At 37.5% G+C, this 19,050-nt stretch overlaps 1 protein-coding gene across 2 annotated transcripts in view; it reads right to left on the bottom strand.

The window, feature by feature from the left end:
- Positions 1-3,616: 3,616 nt before the first annotated feature.
- Positions 3,617-19,050, bottom strand: part of HTT (huntingtin) — a 78,848-nt gene continuing 63,414 nt past the window's right edge. For both annotated transcript variants that reach the window (XM_054064541.1, XM_054064542.1), the window contains 16 exons: positions 18,715-18,902; positions 17,642-17,768; positions 16,033-16,133; positions 13,660-13,814; positions 13,156-13,295; positions 12,905-12,987; positions 12,233-12,363; positions 11,923-12,052; positions 10,999-11,154; positions 8,416-8,606; positions 7,781-7,895; positions 7,349-7,562; positions 7,103-7,208; positions 5,585-5,747; positions 4,756-4,916; positions 3,617-3,843 (listed from right to left, as the gene is read on the bottom strand). In XM_054064541.1, the coding sequence (XP_053920516.1) occupies positions 3,630-3,843; positions 4,756-4,916; positions 5,585-5,747; positions 7,103-7,208; positions 7,349-7,562; positions 7,781-7,895; positions 8,416-8,606; positions 10,999-11,154; positions 11,923-12,052; positions 12,233-12,363; positions 12,905-12,987; positions 13,156-13,295; positions 13,660-13,814; positions 16,033-16,133; positions 17,642-17,768; positions 18,715-18,902 (2,375 nt within the window). In that variant the 3' untranslated portion in view covers positions 3,617-3,629. The remainder of the gene's footprint in view (positions 3,844-4,755; positions 4,917-5,584; positions 5,748-7,102; positions 7,209-7,348; positions 7,563-7,780; positions 7,896-8,415; positions 8,607-10,998; positions 11,155-11,922; positions 12,053-12,232; positions 12,364-12,904; positions 12,988-13,155; positions 13,296-13,659; positions 13,815-16,032; positions 16,134-17,641; positions 17,769-18,714; positions 18,903-19,050) is intronic.

Genomic DNA, 19,050 nt, shown 5'->3' with positions numbered 1-19,050 from the left:
GTGCTGAGAAGGCATTTCTACCAAAGCAAAAATAATCCACAATCATTTACTAGATGCTTTAGGCAAGAAATAAGATCTGAGTACACACTTTAGAGATTTAAATAAACTCACATTCAATTTCAGCTGGCAAAGAGCTTAAATAGTAAAGAAAACACTTTGAATCCCACAAATAAGAACTGCTTTACAATGTGTTGTAGGTTCCAACTCCTCCCTCTTGTACTCAGTGCAAGGGAGGGGGCATGCTGAAATGAAATGCAATCAAACTTCATTTAATGGGCCAGTGAGTAGCTGGTCCAGAAACTATTTATAAAAACTTGGCTAGCGTACAGTGTTCTTAAAGGAGGGCAACATTACAGATTTAGCAAAGTAGGTTCTTTGACATCTGAATTATAAATGAAGTTTTAAACACTAATCTGTCTTAAGTATGCTCCCAATCATGCCATACCTCTAATCTTGTAAGGTTGTAAAGACGCCAGCTCCACTGCGGAGCACATTAAAGAAACTGTTTGCTCTGGTTAGCCAGGACACCAAACTCTAAAGCCCAACCATATTTCTACCCTGTTCCCAATGAAAAACTAAACAGCCTGATTTTCAGAATCAGTTTTCTTTCCACAGCAAGTTAAAAACATACTGTGAAATAAAACTTTGCCTTAAGTCAATATCAAGGAACAAGTGATATTTAATTTCTTTTTTGCATTAAATCCAATATTGGTATTTTTTAGTGGCCACTGTTTTGCTGTTACTGCCCCCATCCTGTACCTCTTAGCTCTTGTCTCTAGAAGCAGACAGAAGTAATTTTAAGTATGGTTTTAATCCAGAAGAAGTGAGGCTGGGGAAAGTGTGTCTAGGAAGCTGACAGAAAAGCATACTGCCGGAGAAATGTTAGATTTGAAGCACTACCAATGTGTTTCCACATTAGGAAGTTACATTCCCTTCAGGTCACTGAGAATTTCCTAAGAGGAGATGCCCTTCTTTAGACACTTAAGACACATGTTTCAGGAAGTATACTACGACAAATCTCCAAGAGAGGTTAAAACAGATGGAGTTATTACTACCAGTGAATTTGTGAAAGGTTAGAACTGACAGCATCAGCTCTGAAGCTTGCCTAGAAATGGGTAATGCAAATATTTCCTTAAAGGCCAGCAACTGGCATTTGAGGGAAAGCGGGTCTGTCACGTGTGATGTTTTTCATCAAGCCACGGTGACTGCTTAAGTCAATGTATTTTTTCACTGGTTGGAAAAATTCTGTGGCAAGTCCCAAATTGATTTGGAAAGTTTCTGACAGGGGTTAGCTCCCGTTATCCCAAGATAAAGTAACCAGCTATTCTGTGTTAATCATGAGGAGCTTAAAATGATGAAGAATTTAACAGTTTGTAACACAACATATTCTGTTATACGGTGAGAATATGACTGATCTGATGCTTAAAAAATATATTAAAATCTATCTTAAATTTTGGAAAATAGCTTACAAAAATATCTTCACTTAAACTATATATTATACAAAAACTGACTGGTGTGTGGGTTTACAGTAAAAAACGATTATTGGTGGCTACAAAAGGGAAGAGTGATCTACACTACCCTTAATGAAAACACAGGGCATTATATCTCACTGCCTCAAATTAATCTCTTATCAGAATTACGATAATTTCCAATATAACTCAAAAACTTCCAAACAGTATCTATTTTATTAAATCTTTTTTCTGAACTCCTGTTCAGTTTCTTTTAAAAATCACCACAGTGCTGTGGCCCAAGAAAGCAGAGTAATCCAACTAAGGGCAGAAATAATTACTCTAGATAGTATGATCTGTAGAGAGCTAAATACAGCAACATCTACAGTTGTTTCTACTGCCCATACTATCAGTTTTGTCTATCATACGAGGAAGTGACACCAGAGGACAATTCCTTTGTAATCTATTTATGGGCAGGAGCAACGATTTTTGGTCTAGATTGGAATGAGTTTAAATACATGGGTTTAATAAATACAAATATACACATCTGTATACATTAAATGCTGTCACGTGTATAATCTCAACATATACATTATATACAGAAATACATAGAGTACATGCTCCTCCTGACAACACTATCTCATTTTTCCAAGTGTCACCAAAAGGTGTAATAAGAAGAGAGGTTAAATATAGGATGTGACTGAGAACCGAGGTACCATCTCACTATAATTAAAGAATTATAAAAAATACAACTAAAGACAAATGCTGTGCTAGATTTCCCCATGTAATGTTTGGGAATCAATGGGCTTCCCTGGTGGTGAGTAAAAGCTAAATCTGGCCCTGTGTAGTGTCCTGAAATTTATGAATATTTGTACCGTGTTTGTGTCTGAAGTGTTATCTATACAACAGGTAATAAAAGAGGTTGTGTAACCTAACACCTTAGCCAGTCCCGAAGCAGAACACAGCAGCCTTCTGATTCTTAACTGCTAGCATAAATCTGTTTATATGAGAGTGGTTTGAATCCGGATGACTCCATGGTCTCAATTAGGAAAGGTCAAATGCTTATTGACTACTGGGGAGCTTGCACCATTTTGTCTCTTAAAATGCTATGCAGCAAATAAGAGTAGTTTAAGAATACAAAAGGCTGATCCAGAGTAACGAGTCCTCTCTTTTACAATTATGTCTCAAAGTAACGGAATTCAAAAGAAGTTACAGTAAAGTGGATCACTAGAATGCCTCCTTAGTGCAGTCTCTCAAGAAAAATTAATCAACATATTCCAGTACTTTAAGAAAAAGTGAGATGCAAAACAAGATGTAATCTGTACATTAAGATGGATTTCCAAAAGGAACATAAATTCAAGCAAATGGGGAAAAAAATGAGGACAATACAGACGTGAAGACATTCAGTAGCGTGGCTTCTGTTCATCTCAGATTACAACACAGCTCATGCACCACACATCTTACAATTTTACATACTGTACATGATATAGAAATATTTAAGTTAAAATTTCTTTTACTGATATACTGTACTCAAATTTTAAATCCTGAGAAGAAAAAAGAAAACTGTGTGGCTACGTATGTGCACTATATCTCCGATATCACCAACACATACACCACAGGATATCAGAAAGTCCAGAGAAAAGAATTACATGCTGGAAGTGTAAATCATGAAAGCCATTTTCTCTTTTCCTTGTTTGGGAGAGATATTAGGAAACGATTTCTATTCTGTACTACACAACAGTATCTATAGGTACATAAAAGTATGACGTTTTCTAACAACTGCAGTTTGCAATAACAGTGTTTCTGTCAAGTTTCTTACTGGCCGGAACACAGTGGCTTCAGCTGAACATGAGGAAGAGTAATACCAGTTACCTTGAATGTAATATTTGCCTGTATCATACAGTTATTGAGTGTGTCTCAGGTTAGTCCCAAACATCACTTGAAAAACGTTGACTTATTTCTTTTTCCTCACAGGTGCCTGGTGTCAACAACAAGAACTACACTAGATGTTTCAGGTGATTTCCAGTGCTGCAGAGCACTTGTCCATGCATTCTGGAAGTAAAACTGGCAGGTCCATACTTATCACAAATGCAACCCCAGATAATTTCTTGATCTTGCATTCCCTGTAATTCACAGCAGATCCCAATGCTAGTCATGCAGTTCTGTTACACATCAGTATGTTCAACATGCTGTGACCTTATGGACATTTTGCAAACAAGACAGCAGGCGATGATACGGGGTTCCTGGAGACGCTACCACCTCAAACACCGACTGAAAGGCCCTCCGGTCTAATTCTTCATCGATCTGATGTCGGTAAAAATCTATGGCCACCAAACAGAAGATGTTAACATCGATTTGCTCAGATTTTCCCATTCTGCTGATAACATGTGGAAGACTGAAATACAAGTTAAGGTCATAATATGACAGAAGTTGCTCATCTTTTGCTATAGAACTTTAAACACTGGTTTCCAATAAAGTTGTGTGGTTTTTAGCTCACCAGTAATGTGTCAAGTGCAAAATACTGTCATCATGTAGGAATTAAACTGCTACTACAGAAAACTTATTTCTTCTTAAACTTCACTCAATTTCTTATATGCAGAAATTCATTTTAACCTGGTAGCAGCGTCCTTTATCCAATGGAGCAAGCTGTGCCATCAGTACTAGTCACAACTACTGAGAGCCAAAGAGCGTTGCCAAGATTGTGTCATCAGGAAGTTTCAAACATGACACACGGCCACATTTTTGCCTGGTCATAAACCACAACAGTTATTTTTCTGTTTGTTTGTCGGGCGGGTTGGCTATGTCTTTTGGCTGTCCCAACTTATTTGGCTGATGTCATTCCACTGTCAAAGCTCACGATTACTGCAGTAATAGTCCAAGGGGACCACTTGCAAAATACTGAGTTTGTACGTAGAGGATAACTTTCTTAAATTTGAGTTCATTCTCTCACTTTTTTCTTTTTCTTACATATTTTATCTTGCAGAAAGAAGATAGAAGAAAGCTTTTAAAGGTCACTGCAAAGTTAGCTGGTGACACTTTTAAGCCCGTGAAAGTAAGGATTTTCCCAATCATCTCACACAGACAAAAGGAACAGATTTTAAAACAGTAGTTTTAGTAACTTCCTTCTCTTTTTTCCCCTCAAACCTGAGGCACCAATAGCACAGTGATATACATCACTTCTAACTGCAGTACATCTGCCTTCTTTGGTATTAAAACTTGTACTCTTTATCATTCAAAGTTATCAATGTGCTTTACAGAAACACTGTATTTACCCAGAAATAACACACATTCAGTCTTTTTAGGATACATTGCTGAAATCCATTGACTGGTGGAGGCACTGACAAAAAAACAGGAAAGACTCCACATTGCCATTGCCACTGGTGTTCTTTGTGTGAAATTAGAGAGAGACAGCATCACCCAGTCACGGACCATTGAGGACTGTCCAGTACTATGTAGTGTCTGGAATACCTGCAAAAATATTTTACACAGGAATAAAGACATGTGAGATGGACATGGGAAAGAGTTTAGTTTCTCTTGTGAAGATTCTCTCCAGCTACAAAGCTCTGAGGGAAACCAGATTCCCGGAAACAACTCTGAGTCTAAAGAATTAAAGCCCGGGTTCTGCAAAAGAGACAGCCAGGATCCAACTGGACTCATGACACCTGTGCCAAACTGGAGGAAGGATACAGAAATGCAAGACTTGTCTGGTGTCTACTCTTATACATCAAAAAGTGTACATGCACTCTTCAAGTGACGCATGAGTCCAGAAAGTAGGTGCTGAAGAACAAAATACCAAGAAGCCCAACTGAATCTACAGAAGCTTGACTGTAGAGTTCACAAGGCCTGATGATCTGACAGGCTCTTTGAAATCTGAAGAGTCTACGCACCAATTTCCCAACTATTAATTTTCCCATTATCAGTGATTGAACTGCACTGTTCTGAGCTTTGTCTTCCAGGTGATGGGGTGATTCCAGCCTTCCATGTTGCCAAGAAGACACAGCTCGCAGCAGTACAGCTCAATCACTGAAAACAGCTTATTGGATCTAATAAAAATTTATATTTGCCCCTCTGATTGAGCTGTCATTTATTTAAAAGTCTTCAGAAACACTTAAGGGGAAAAAGAGCACAAACACTACCTTATAAACTACTGTCGCCATGAACTGTGGATAAGGTTGCTGATTGGATAAAAATTCTCCAATAACTTTATTCATTACATCTTGCGGAGGGAAAAAATCATCAAGGAACTGTGGAAGTATCCGAGCCACTACTCTAGCTTCAAAAGGAAATCCCTTTCTGATCCTGAAAATAATAATAAAAAAGAACATATTTTATGATTGAATTCCAGTAAATATCTCATTCTTTTCCAATTTAATTGGCAATAAAAGGAATATTTTATACTTTCATGTATAGATCGACAAAAGCTCTTCAAGACTCAGGAATCCAAGTCTTCAAGTCATCTCACTCTAACAGTTTACCCAAAGAGGTCTATCAAAGCTAGCAGAAGCTGTTACAGGTGTCATAACCTCTACCCACCCTCTTCTTTAAAATAGTCAACATTTTTTTTGAAGCTCTGGAATTACAGAGACAAGATTTAATAACAGGAAGGCTGAAAAAAACTAAAAAAGTACAAAAAAGGACAGAGAGGTAACTAGTCTTAGTTATGAGAGCAAAGATGATTTTACGGCAGAACACTCATTTCCACTCACAACACGTTTGCATATTTTTTTATTCAAGACTAGGACGACATATCAAACAGGAAAAGCAAGTTGCACTGCACTGTCAAGAGTGGAAAAGTTACTCCAACTTAAAGAAAATTTTACTTTAATAACACTGATTGGAAAATATTCCTAATAAAGGTTGCATGTGTGGATGTGTAAAGATCAAGTTATCATCGTGCAATTATTCCCTGCAAAAGTTATTTTCTGCTTGTAGCATTCATGCTTGTTATGCTAAGTCTTAGGAAGGATATTTTTAAAATGCACTCAAGCACTGCTCTAGTTCTGTTTTCACTAAGTGCAGAAGTGAAACCTCCATCCAGTTTTATGGTAAAACCACTGAATACTTTAAAAAATGTAAACCATTATCCCACAAACTACTACGCAAAATCTAACATGCTACGCTCACTTAAGACAGCTTTAGATCAAAACAGTTTTTTTTAAAATATCTCCATTAAATGAGTTCCATGTGAATACAGAAGTTTTACTATACCTTTCTGCTGCAATTTCTTATCAGCCTTGGAAAGAGAAATACTGGGGTGGGGGAAGGGGAAAAAGGTTTTAAACTCTTAGGGCAGTTTGAAATATAATTGCCTGCAAACTGGATTTATATCCTTGATTATGCAGAAGACATCCTGAAAAGCACTTAAGCGTTTGACCCGAATGAGCTGGAAATACATTTATAAAGTATTATGGTTTGTGTAACACACAGTATCAGTTAGGACATGTCTGTTTTCCATTTACATTCCTGAACATTTGTGCTGCCTTCAGCAATTCCATCACTGTTCCTGTGTATACCAGCAGTATCAATTTTAAGCATTGCTAAGCAAAGAAACATCAATAATTAAAGATTACAATTGTCAAACAGAGAAGTGACCACAGTGCCAAAAAGAACCATTTCCATCACAGTGCCCCGTTAAAACTGCTTTAACCTCTTACCTATCGAAAAGGACAGATACTCGTTCCATAGCTACGATCACAGATTCACTGTCAGGAGCAGTAGGATTTGTATCTGTGGTACGACTGGGGCTGATTTTTTCCTTTCCTAAATCAAAATAATTTGTTACAAGTTTACTATGAATACTAAAATAAGACCTTTTTATCCCTGGTAACAAAAATAAAAGAAGAAAACTAGCACTGTCAGTAAGCTAGTCTCTCAGTACAAAGGTATAAAAAAGTAAATACCTGTGTACATGCAAGTCAGCATTAATCCAAGCGCTGCCATTGCTCTGTGGGGGCTCTGCACATTCACTCTGTCAACGCTCAGTTTAACTAGGGATTCACTATCCAATCTAGAAAGTTGCTCTGAAAGAAGGAGTCGTTCTAATCCTCTCAGGACACAATGATAAATAACGGATGGCATTGATTCATCGCTTCCAGACACCATGACTCCACACATCTGAAAAGAAGAAAACTATCTGGTTTTGAGGTGTATTTAAGTCATCCTCTAGCGGTATACTGCCGCAGCCAGTATCAAACTGCATCAGCTATTAAAACTACCTGATGAAATTAAACCCCAAAGCACACTTACACCACAATAATCAAGTTAAGAGTCAAAGATAGAAACCGGTGATCGGGGTTACGTGACCACCTGTAATTGGAGGTATCTCAACATACCTGTATAATTCCTGCAGAGAATTCAGGCCCTACATCAAGCGGGTAATTCTCTATCAAATAGAAAGCAGTTGCGCACATCACCAAGATGTGCTGTTGGTTATGGATATTCACACAACTGTAAACAAGCAAAAAAAGCAGCAGTCACATCAAAGCAGTCTAGGTCACAAACAGAGATGATAGAAGCAATCCTTAGAAACACCAAGTATTTTTTTTTTTCACAGTAAATCTATGCTGTTTCTAAAACCTCAAAGTACTACCAAGATGCCACAAGAGACCACTGGTTTTCACGGAAATCCAGTGCAACACAAAAAATGTTTCATCAGTATAATTACAAGCTATCACTGCCTGAGTCCTTTAGGAGAAATACTTCCACTTGTAATCCTGCAAGAGCATGCCCTTTTGACAGAAAAAGAGACAAAAGTCTGAGCTACCAAACAGTTCCCTCATCCTCAAATATCCTCTCGCTTTTGTAGATCAAACCTAAAATTGCCTGATTTGTAAGATTTGAATGAAAACGCCAAAACTTGCTTGACACAACAGCCTGCTCTAAAATATACTGGCAGCAGCAAACCACAAAGAGCCCTTTTGCTCACACATAAGCATGCAACAGTTTGGGGAAGGGCGAATAGTCTTACTGTGCTACTCCTCTCAAATTGGAAAGGAGATACTCGCTGATAATAGGAATGAGTTGCTTCGCTGTCTCATCAAGCAAATCACATTCAAGGATATAAAGAATTCCATGCAGAGCTCCAATCCGACTTGGCATATGGGTGCTTCTTAAGGTTGATTCCAGCAATCGACTCACTGGTTCAGCCACAGCTTTATCCTAGTACATCCAACAAAAATATTCATTAGAAGTCAAGACTGATTCAATACTGGAGATACCTACAAATTGGAAATACTTGTAACAGATTAAAGAGCAGAAAGTACAGCACGAATCAGAGCCTGGCCTAAGACTACTTTGAATCAATGTCAAAAGATTAATATAACCGGATAAGAGATCACTTGGAGACTAACTAGTATAATGATAGTACTTCTTTGCAACATGTAAAAAAAAAAAAAAAGAAAAAACCCAAAACCATCTAATGATTTAAAGCCACAAAAACCAAGCGAAGCATTATTTCAGTAAACAATAAGTGCTATCAGGAAATCTCTATGTATAGACCTTGGATGGTTGGGATTTTCTCGCCTTCCAGTTAACCACGAAAGACGCTTCTGTCTGAAACTGACTGGTAGAAGCCTATAATCTGCATTCCAAAGAATACTCTACCATACACCTACCTAATAGTACAGCACCCCATTTATTTGTTCTCAGAGACCGCTGGCGCTCAGACCTACAAATCTTTTCTCCATTAGTCCCATGATCTGGATTGAATGCTTCCTCAAGTTTGCAGATGACACCAAGATGTGTGGGAGTGTTGGTCTGCTTGAGGGAAGGAAGGCTCTACAGAGGGACCTGGACAGGCTGGATCGAGGGGCTGAGACCAACTCTACAGGGTTCAACAAGGTCAAATGCCAGGTCCTGCACTTGGGACACAACAACCCCATACGATGCTACTGGGTTAGGGATGAATGGCTGGAAAGGTGCCCAGTGATAAAAGGACCTGGGGTGCTGGTTGGCAGTTGGCTGAATACGAGCCAGCAGTTTGCCCAGGTGGACAACAAGGCCAAGTGCATCCTGGATTGTGTAAAAAATAGCACAGCCAGCAGCAGTAGCAAAGTGATCATGCCTCTGACCTCTGCACTGGTGAGGCCGCAACTGGGGGTTGGTATGAGGTGGGTGTTGGTCTAACAAGCAACTGGACAAGAGGAAATGGCCTCAAGTTGTGCCAGCAGAGGTCTGAACTGCATATTAGGAAATAATAATTTCTCTGGAAGGGTTCTCAGGCACTGGCAGAGGCCGTCCAGGGAAGTGGCTGAGTCACCATCCCTGAAGGTATTTGTAAGATTTATAGATGTGGCACTTAGAAACATGCGTTAGTGGTAAACTTGGCAGTGTTATGCTTATGATTGGACTCAATGATTTTTAAAGGTTTTTGCAACCTAAACAATCCTGTGATTCTGTTTAGATTTCAAACATGAAGATGGCATCATATACTTCACTCCTTATTAACAAAGTACAACTCTCTGGAATATGCAAAATTTATTCTAAACTGTTACATTTGAGAAGTCTTTTTTTCTTATGCTCTATTTTAAGTATTTACTGGAAATCATTCGCTTTATCTTGTGCCTGTATTCATGTAGTATCTAAGATACAGCCCAGTTTTACAGTGTGTGCTCTCTAGCTGCACTTTTTAAGCAGATTTTCTACATAACTGAACACAAGACAATAAGCAACTCTTGATGAAATCAATCTTTTTTTTCCTTTTTATTTTTCTGCTAACCTGTTATACTCAGCTATTTGCTTGTGAGAAGGTGTTACTAGTTCACTGAGTGGGAAATTACAGCGTAGTCAGAATAAGCTTGTCTTAAAACTGCTTCTGCGTGTTTGGCATCTCTTTCACAGCTTTCCCTTGCAAGTTGTTGCTACAATAGCTACTGGAAGCCTTACCCCAAAAATCTTCCAAAACTTTTCATATTACTATTACCTGTATAGTTTCATATTAGTCTCAGAGAGAGTTTCTAGAAATGCTAACTTCCGCCAAAAGAATTTGTAGTCTTTTCCTAAATAATCTCATTGGAAAATACTACTGCTCTCTGGTCTACAGATTTGAAGACAGCAACCATTTTATCAAGTAACTTGCATTAATAATGTTCTTTCCCTAAATGCAGAACAATGCAATAGAGAAATGAGTGAGGGAAAGAAAAAGTATCCCTGACTATCAAGCTACATATTCATCACACGCCTCCTGAGATTTCAAACATGCACCTGTAACACAAATAGCTGTTCCACAGTCCTCATTTTCTGGTCTGAAATGTAACATATGAGTCCAGGACAAAGGCAACTCTCAGCTGAATAAAACAAACCAAAAAGCACACTAAATTAAACTCAAACCTCAAAAAGAAACCCTAAACCAAACAACTTTTCTGTTTGGATATGGAACAACTGGAGATGGTATTTGCTACCACTGAAAGCCAAGAATATACACCCTATTGCTTCTTAGAACCATGCAGATCAGCTAAGGATTTCCTTAGAGACAAACCACTCTTAGCGAATATGTCAGATCTTGCAGCAGAAGCGAAGGATGAGTTAACCTAAACAGTAATGAATTTCTTACCATTCCAAGAACAGCTGCAGCTTTACAAGTGGCTGGTATCAAATACTGTATAAGAATCTCGTCTTCTGATGGATGCACCTTCCGCAATTCTGTCAACGTCGTATACATCATCTCAAATTGATTCCTTTCTGTAAATAAGTCTGATACTGCCAGAAGCTGTACAGAAATTAAAATTTAATATAAAAAGAATGCATGAGCAGACAACCAAAAACTTCTGTTACAACTGCCAGCAAAACATTCCTTGACTGACCTACTAAATGTGTAAACATTCACAATAGTTATTACAGACACCTGAGTTAACTTGTCCAGAGTTAATTCCACCATCCATCTCAGAGAACAGTTACCTCAAAATGGTCCTTTTTTCGAAAAGGTTTAGAAACCCAAAACTACTATAGTAATTGAGTCTGGCAAACAAAGGGACACTGCCATTAACAATGTACTAAACTACCCCAAAATACACAATAGGTACTGTCTTGCAAGAACAGTTTCATTTTGTCTTTTATGATAGCGAGTAATGACAATCAAGACACATTCCACAAACGTGTTCTTTAGATTTTTCTTCTACACTTCAATAGCCAATGTATAATACGCTGTTGCTCCATCTTCATTTTTTTAGAGACAGAATAAGCAAAATGCTGAAATCTACTTCTAGCAAGTAGTCAAATAAAATACCAACTATCATTAAGTGACAATAAAATGTTTGAAATGTAGTAGCAGAACATGCAATCCAGATTCTATAGTTTAAAACAGTATAATATTATAGTTGAAGCTGTATTTCTGCACTGCCCATATAACAGAACTGCCAAGAAAAAAAAAAAAAAAATCAGTGTTTCCCATATATTAAAAGATTTTACAAATGTCGTTTAGCTCTGAACACCTGGTAACTGATACTAAATTATGACTCTAATAATAGTTTACACTTACTGATCGCACCACTTCACTAATCAAAATGACCGGTGTTCTCTTGCTAGGGTTTGATGGCAATATCCACTGACTATACAGTTCAAGCAAGAACTGAGAACAAGAATGTATATCTACACCAGCCCGGTGTTTCCTGCAAGGAATAATAAACAAGTGTTAAAAAGGCTACTCTCAAGCACTGCCAAAACAGTCCATTTGAAATAATGCAGTTATTTACCAGCATCCAACTTATAAACCCAGCTGACTGAACCCTGCATAAAGACGTAAAAGCTTATTGATAATTCAGAAGAGACACAAGAGAAAAATAGGACACCTGGTATTAATAGGAGAGGTTGGTGGTGAGGAAGCAGCGGGTAGATCATTCTCATCTTCTTCATCCTCACCCCACTCTTCCTCTCTCAACGGAGTGATATTGTTTCCTAACCATATGGAATGTATAGAGACCTTGCAACAAATAAAAACAAAGAGAAAAGAAGCAAAAATTTAATATCCTTATAGTCAGATTAGAAAATCTCATAAATGCAATACTTTTTTCATTTAAATGACAAGCAACACACAGGCTCAAATAACATTTACAACCCTTTTCAACATTTACTGTTACCTCACTTGAAACTGCACAGTACAGCAAAAAAACCTAGTACCGTGTGCTTGTTTCAGTAATACAGGTGATGGTGAAATTAGCATCTGGCAATAACCTGTAAGCACTCAAACAATGTGCACACACCATCCCAAAGTCAACACACCAGATCTCAAATCTAAAGCAAAATATAAGTATTCACAACCCATACCAAGCAAGAAAATAATTTGGAAAGGACTGTACTGAGTGCAGTTCAATGGAAAACACATCCCTAACTCTTCTCAAACCATAACTCGGCATATCTGCTTGTGATATAACATTTCATCTGAAACCAGACAATACTAATATTTCAAGTTGTTTGGCTCATGCTAGATAAAACTATAGTTTTTTTATAGGGTTTTAACAAACCTGTCCCAGATTATAATCCATGTCTCCTATTTCTCGTTCAGTATTGATCTGCAGTAAGAGTTTTTCATGGCTGATAAGAGCACCTAAAATGAAACAGAAGACAAGTTTTTAAGATGTGCATATAAAAGCAGATGTGAAAATGGCTTAATTTCTTGCAAACTGGATTCCAAATAAATTCCAAAGGGTATCTTTTCTGCTCTTTTAACGTAAAAGAAATTCCATCTCCCCTTACCCCATGTAAAGGCACTTACCTGTAGTAGCAGGAGAAAGTGATGGAACCGGGTCCCAAGCCTGGTATAAGTGATGAGTAGCAATATTATCTCTCTTAGAGACCATTGCTTGGATTTCCTGTTCAACAATTCCCCTGATAACACTTAGCTTCCTCCCAAACCTGAAAGACAAACAAAAATCGATTTAAACAGATTCTCCCTTTAGCATTTTTGTGCAACTCTGACTAGCTTACTCTATGATGTTACCTGTCAACACTTATTTTCATTATTAGGGATGCTAAAACTGAGTGTTGAGAAATACATTCTGCACACTGTTTGCTAGATTTTAATAATATACTGACTTTTTCAGATAGTCTTTGAACTTGGCAACTTCATGATGCTAAATCCATGTAATTCCTATGTAAACAGATCCATCTGTACAGACCATTGCTTAGAAAATACAGTCTATACCTATTTTTGCTACATGTAGCTTAAGCAATTGTAACGATGTATTAATTACATTTTAGAGCAAGTAAAAAAAAATACCTTGTGTCCAGTGCTTTCAAAGCTTTGTTGCGGGGCTGCTGTTCCAAACAGCTTACTGCTGGGTTGCCTGCAACAGGTATCATCATTGCACTCAGCACCAAGGACGTTATGGCTTGTACCGCAAGAACATTAATTTGGGTCCTCTCTGTATCTTCCTGTAAAAGGAACTTACTGTAATTTGCATTGTAAAAAAAAAAAGAATCCTGAAAATTCTGAATATTAGTTTGTCACCTTCTACTAAATTATCATGAACAAGTTTGACATCTAGACTCCTTCCCATCCAGAAACTGAGCTGACATAAGGAATGGACACAAAGCACTGTGACTGTAGCAGCAACACATCCTCCCAACTCATCAGCCATTCTGCATGCATCCCCTCTTATCCCAACAGCATCAAAACCTCAAGATGTCCATTTTGAAATATTTAAAGTGTTTAGTTCCGTTGTTTGCATTGACACATTAGTTATTGGTTGAAACAAAGCATCAAATAAGACCATATCTGAGTTGGAAATTCTTCAGAGAAGGACCCACGTCAACTGTCCATTTAGGAACAAAACTCAACCTCATAATGATTTTTCAGCAGCATTTTTCTAGGCATCATTATCCAGATACATCCAATGTTTCTTCTAAACCAAAATGCTACACATTCAGTATTGAGCAAGACTGTAAACGTGTCAGAAAACTGTAACATAATTTTGCTAAAATAATGGGTTATATTAAATCTATTATTCACATTTGAGGAACTTCTAATTTTCCCCAAATAAGTATTGGAACTGTACACACTGCATCAAGTACTTTGCCACTGTAAATCACCACCACTATAACTGCCTGTACCTTTCCCTTTAAAAAAAAAAAAAAGAAAAGCCTCTTAAAATGAACTTCTGGTAATTTAGGTTGTAATTTATCCTTCCTGGGTTGATGGTAGCAAGAACCTCTACAGCACATTTTTTTTTGCTCACAACTGTTTATAATCAGTACTTTGATTAAATGAGGTTTTTTACAAACTAAAATTAGAGTAACACAATCAACTCTCGCAGATGCTGAAGTGGCAGGATGTTTCTTGGTTCTTGTTTTGGTCATATACATTCAGATTCCTTCTTGAAAGCATCAGACACAAGAGGGTTTGAATCTTTTTAGAAAATGCAAAACGGTAACAATTTTTCAACTTTTTTTAAAAAAATACAAGATTCTTCTTTTAGTTCAGAAAATATTAACATACTGAAATTTATAATACAGCTTAAAATATTTGCAGTTTTGAACACACTAGTTTTCCTTGGAAAGTAAAGGAGCAGTACTACTCTTGTTCTACAAATAAACATGACAAATGAGGAACCGCGAAAAGATCGGCTGCCTTAAGTCTGATACAACATGGCCATTACGTAGAAAAGAATAAGTAAACAATTTTGTGGGCTGCACAAGTCTCCAAGTCAGTCTAGCTAACAGCAAATGCTAACCTGGGGAAAAGGGATAATAATGCCCTACTCCTTTTTGGAGTCTGACACCTAGAAAGCAAGAGAAACTAGCCTCTTTGCCTGCTATCCAGGATCCACTATTTATAGGCATTTACCCTCCAAATTCTTCAAAATGCTTTAGGCTCTGCACCTATCATCAGGACCATCCACAGTCTGGAAGCCAACAATGTATGAGCCTATGAAAAAAAACCTTTCAAGTGAAAGCGCCAGAACATAGTAAACTCAGTTCACTAGTTGCTTAGGACATCTGAAGAGGAAAAGTCTCTTTCACAATAGCTAAGTTCACTCTCATCTTTGCTTTTGGTATAGATAAATTTCTTCGGCTCTCATCTCCAAATGCTCTCCACTTTGTTCTGAACACCAACCCAACGCATCCAAGTTAAAAGCCCAATATACGGTCTACAACTGGGAATGAGAGACATGGGCATGCACCACCAGGTCAATTCATTTCTAGCCAAAAATCTTACAAACAAATCTAAACCAAAGACATTCCCCTTCAAATTCAACTATTAGATAGCACATATAATCACAGTAATATATACTAGTTAGAGTTAACTAATGTTATTTCCTAAAGGCACAGTTCTCACACATTGTTTCCTCTTTAAGTTTTTGGAGCTCCCATTTGCCTAAAGCCAAACAATCAATCAAACAAACTTTACACTGTGTGCGTGCTGAGTAACACGCTACTATGAAGTTGAAACAGCTTCACTAGATTTTTTTCCATACTATTTACATGCTTGGAGAAGCTTCAGGCCAGAAGATGGATGTGCCTGAACTCACAAGGATAAGAACACAGGGAAATATAAACCAGAAAGAATTTGTTTAGTCACTATTTTTTTGCTTCACAGATTTATTAATAGCAATATTTTTCCTACTTAATCAAAAAAAAAATCTGAGATTACCTCTTGCTGGTTCTCCTCTTGGTCCATTACAATAGGCTGAGTTACAAGCACACCAAGCAAAGTAGCCCATGTCTCTTCAAACTGAGTACGGCTGACCCATCCTACGGAAACACTCGGAGATAGCCATTTATGTCTTAATAAAAACTTAGAGCATGGAACAGCATTAAAAATGGTACATCATTTTCACAGATTTAATTTCATACCATTTCTTATCAGATTCAGCATTTTTTCTAATCACTACAGCTTAACTTTAAACTGTTCTATTTTAAAAAGTCATAAATTCTTTAGAACAGTCCTGAATGTTATTATTTAAATGGTCCTGCTCACGTTATTTCTTACACAGAATCACAGAATGGTTTGGGTTTAAAGGGACCTTTAAGACGATCTAGTTTCAAACCCCTTGCTATGCGAAGGTACACCTTCCCCTAGACCAGGCTGCTCAAAGCTTCATCCAACCTGGCCATCCAACCATCCAACCTGGCCATCAACCCATCAACCTCCAGAGCTGGGGCATCCACAACTCCTCTGGGCTACCCGTGCCAGTGCCTCACCACCCTTACTGGAAAAAAATTCTTTCTAATATCTGATCTAAATCTCCCTTCTTTCATCTTAAAACCTTTACCTCTTCTCCTACCACTGCACTCCCTGATACATAGGCCCTCCGCATCTTTCCTGTAGGCCTCCTTTAAGTACAGGAAAGTTGCTGTAAGGTCTCCCTGAAGCATTCCTTTAAATATTGTGATTGTTGTGTATTGAGATCTATCAGGTTTTCACAATACAGAAAAAAATCCACATTATTGCCCAGTCCTCACAGAAAAGTAAGCCGTGGAGAATCCCACAATGATCCAAGAAATCTTCACGCCCTAGAAATAAAATGACTCAATTGCCTAAAAATAGGCTATTAAAATTGAAGTACTTCTCAAAACATTTTTTCAAACAAATTTTTACCTATAGACAGCAGAGGATTCCTAAATAATAGTCTGCAATTTATACTAATGATATCTAAATAATTATATATGAGAACATTATCTTAGGCATTATATTGATCAAACAGAAATCAGTGCTATGTCACAAGTCAGTCAAATATTAACTTGTAGGTCAAGAAGGAAGGGGTGAGAGGGGGGGAAACTTCCATAAGTATATGGAAATTTTGATGCATTTCCCTTTCCCTGTTGGCAAAGACCTGAGCTCTTAGGTCCCACTGCTCTCATTCAGTAAACCCTGACGTATCCAGAAACTTCAAAATGACAACATCTCATTTAAAATACTGGGAGTGTGGCTCTGAATTCTATTTAATTACTATGCATGTTTAAAAATAGGGGGAAGCTAAATATTTTTGAAGATATCGTCAAGTGTACGCTCCAGAAAACAAATGGCCATTCTGTAGGGCACACTGAAATCACCTCACTGACTTCGAATAGTTTTTGGCTTTGTTCGTATATTTTTTCTCAATCTGGATTAAGGAAAACCTAAGAATTATTGCACAACAATTACTAAAATATGCAACAAAAATAAACAAACTGTACCAGACTCAGTTATCCAGTAACTTCAAAAAATGGGTATAGGCCCAATAAAAGCCAATTATATTATTTTTTAGTTTTGTACGTACCAAGTGTATTGATGCGATAGATGAACTCCTTAAAAATTTCTTTTTCTTGAAGAAATTCTACTGGGATTTCAGGAAAAACTGTGCCAAAGTCACCCACTGGTTTTGGTGACCAGCCTAACTTCCAGACCTTAAGAAATATAAAGACAGACTACTTATCCAAACCAGAAATAGCATTAACATGACAGCTATGTAAAATATATGTACCATTCAAAAGCAATGAGACATCAGTAAGTAAAGTAATTGTCAAAATACAAAAAACTTAAGAGAAGGATTAAATATCTAAAAGAGCTGTTTTTCTAATTTTGGGGTTGGGCTTTTACTATTTCTCACAATGAATTATTCATTCCCACTGTCAAGTTTGGACATGAAAGCAAATAAGTTCCTATCACATACTTCAGTTTAGAATTTAGAGTCCCAGGTGTCTCCTAGATTGTGTAAAAATGATGGTAGAAGGTAATTCATGGAAAAAATTCACATAGTACTGATAGCTGAAAAAGTATGAAGATACATCCGAGCGTGAGCAAAAACATCTCAATCCAAAAAAATTAGTATCTTTTGACTGTTCTAGTATCAAAAAAAAAAAGAATGCTGAGATGGTTTTGAAGTCATGCAATCTGAAAGCATCTGTGTGGCATACCGTGGCGTGGTGCCACACACAAATACCCCAGTTAGTTCAGACGCTACTTCAGACAGCTCAGCGCCACTGCATCATTGTGGTACTTAGCATGAAGAAAACTGAATTTATCAATGTCATAAAGAAAGCAGCAGTGTAGATCTTGCAGTCTTTCCAGGGTAAGCACTCCCACTGAGCAGGAAATATTAGCCCTAACAAACTACCCAAGTCGCTGCTTGCTTTTCCTGTCTTTAACCACCACCCGGACACTCTCTCACATGACAATGTAAGGAGCGACTACACTTCTTTCTAATAAAGTATCTGATTCCAGAGTGAACTCTTATTAGATATCTTTGCGTTTTGCTACTGACACAAGACTTAAGATGCAGCATCATATTTGGTTTTCAGGAAGTTGTTCAATAGCTTTTTAAGTCCTGAAAACAAAGCATAATGAACATACCAAGGGAGGCACTCTTGTATAACTGTTCACTAGAGGCAGCCTTGCTAAACTGATGATGATATTCTTGAGGACAGGAGTAAGAAACGCTGGGATACTGCTGTTTCTTCTGTGCCCCAGTGACAAGACAGTCTGTAAGCATTCCACCATCTCAGCTACCATTTCACAAGCTGCAGTAATGTGTTTAGTTCCTTTGTTGGAAGAAAAAGAAATTTAGTTTCACGAATCTATTCTAAAGACACAATTTAAAGAGATACAGGAAAAAAAAAAGTGCTTAATGAAAAAGCATGTCAACTAAAAAGACAAAAGCACAACAAGTACGTATACAAAGAAATATTC

This window comes from Cuculus canorus, chromosome 4, assembly GCF_017976375.1.
Source record: "Cuculus canorus isolate bCucCan1 chromosome 4, bCucCan1.pri, whole genome shotgun sequence".
Lineage (NCBI taxonomy): Eukaryota > Metazoa > Chordata > Aves > Cuculiformes > Cuculidae > Cuculus > Cuculus canorus.
Note: the sequence above shows the minus strand (reverse complement) of the source record. Positions and strands in the feature narration are given on the sequence as shown.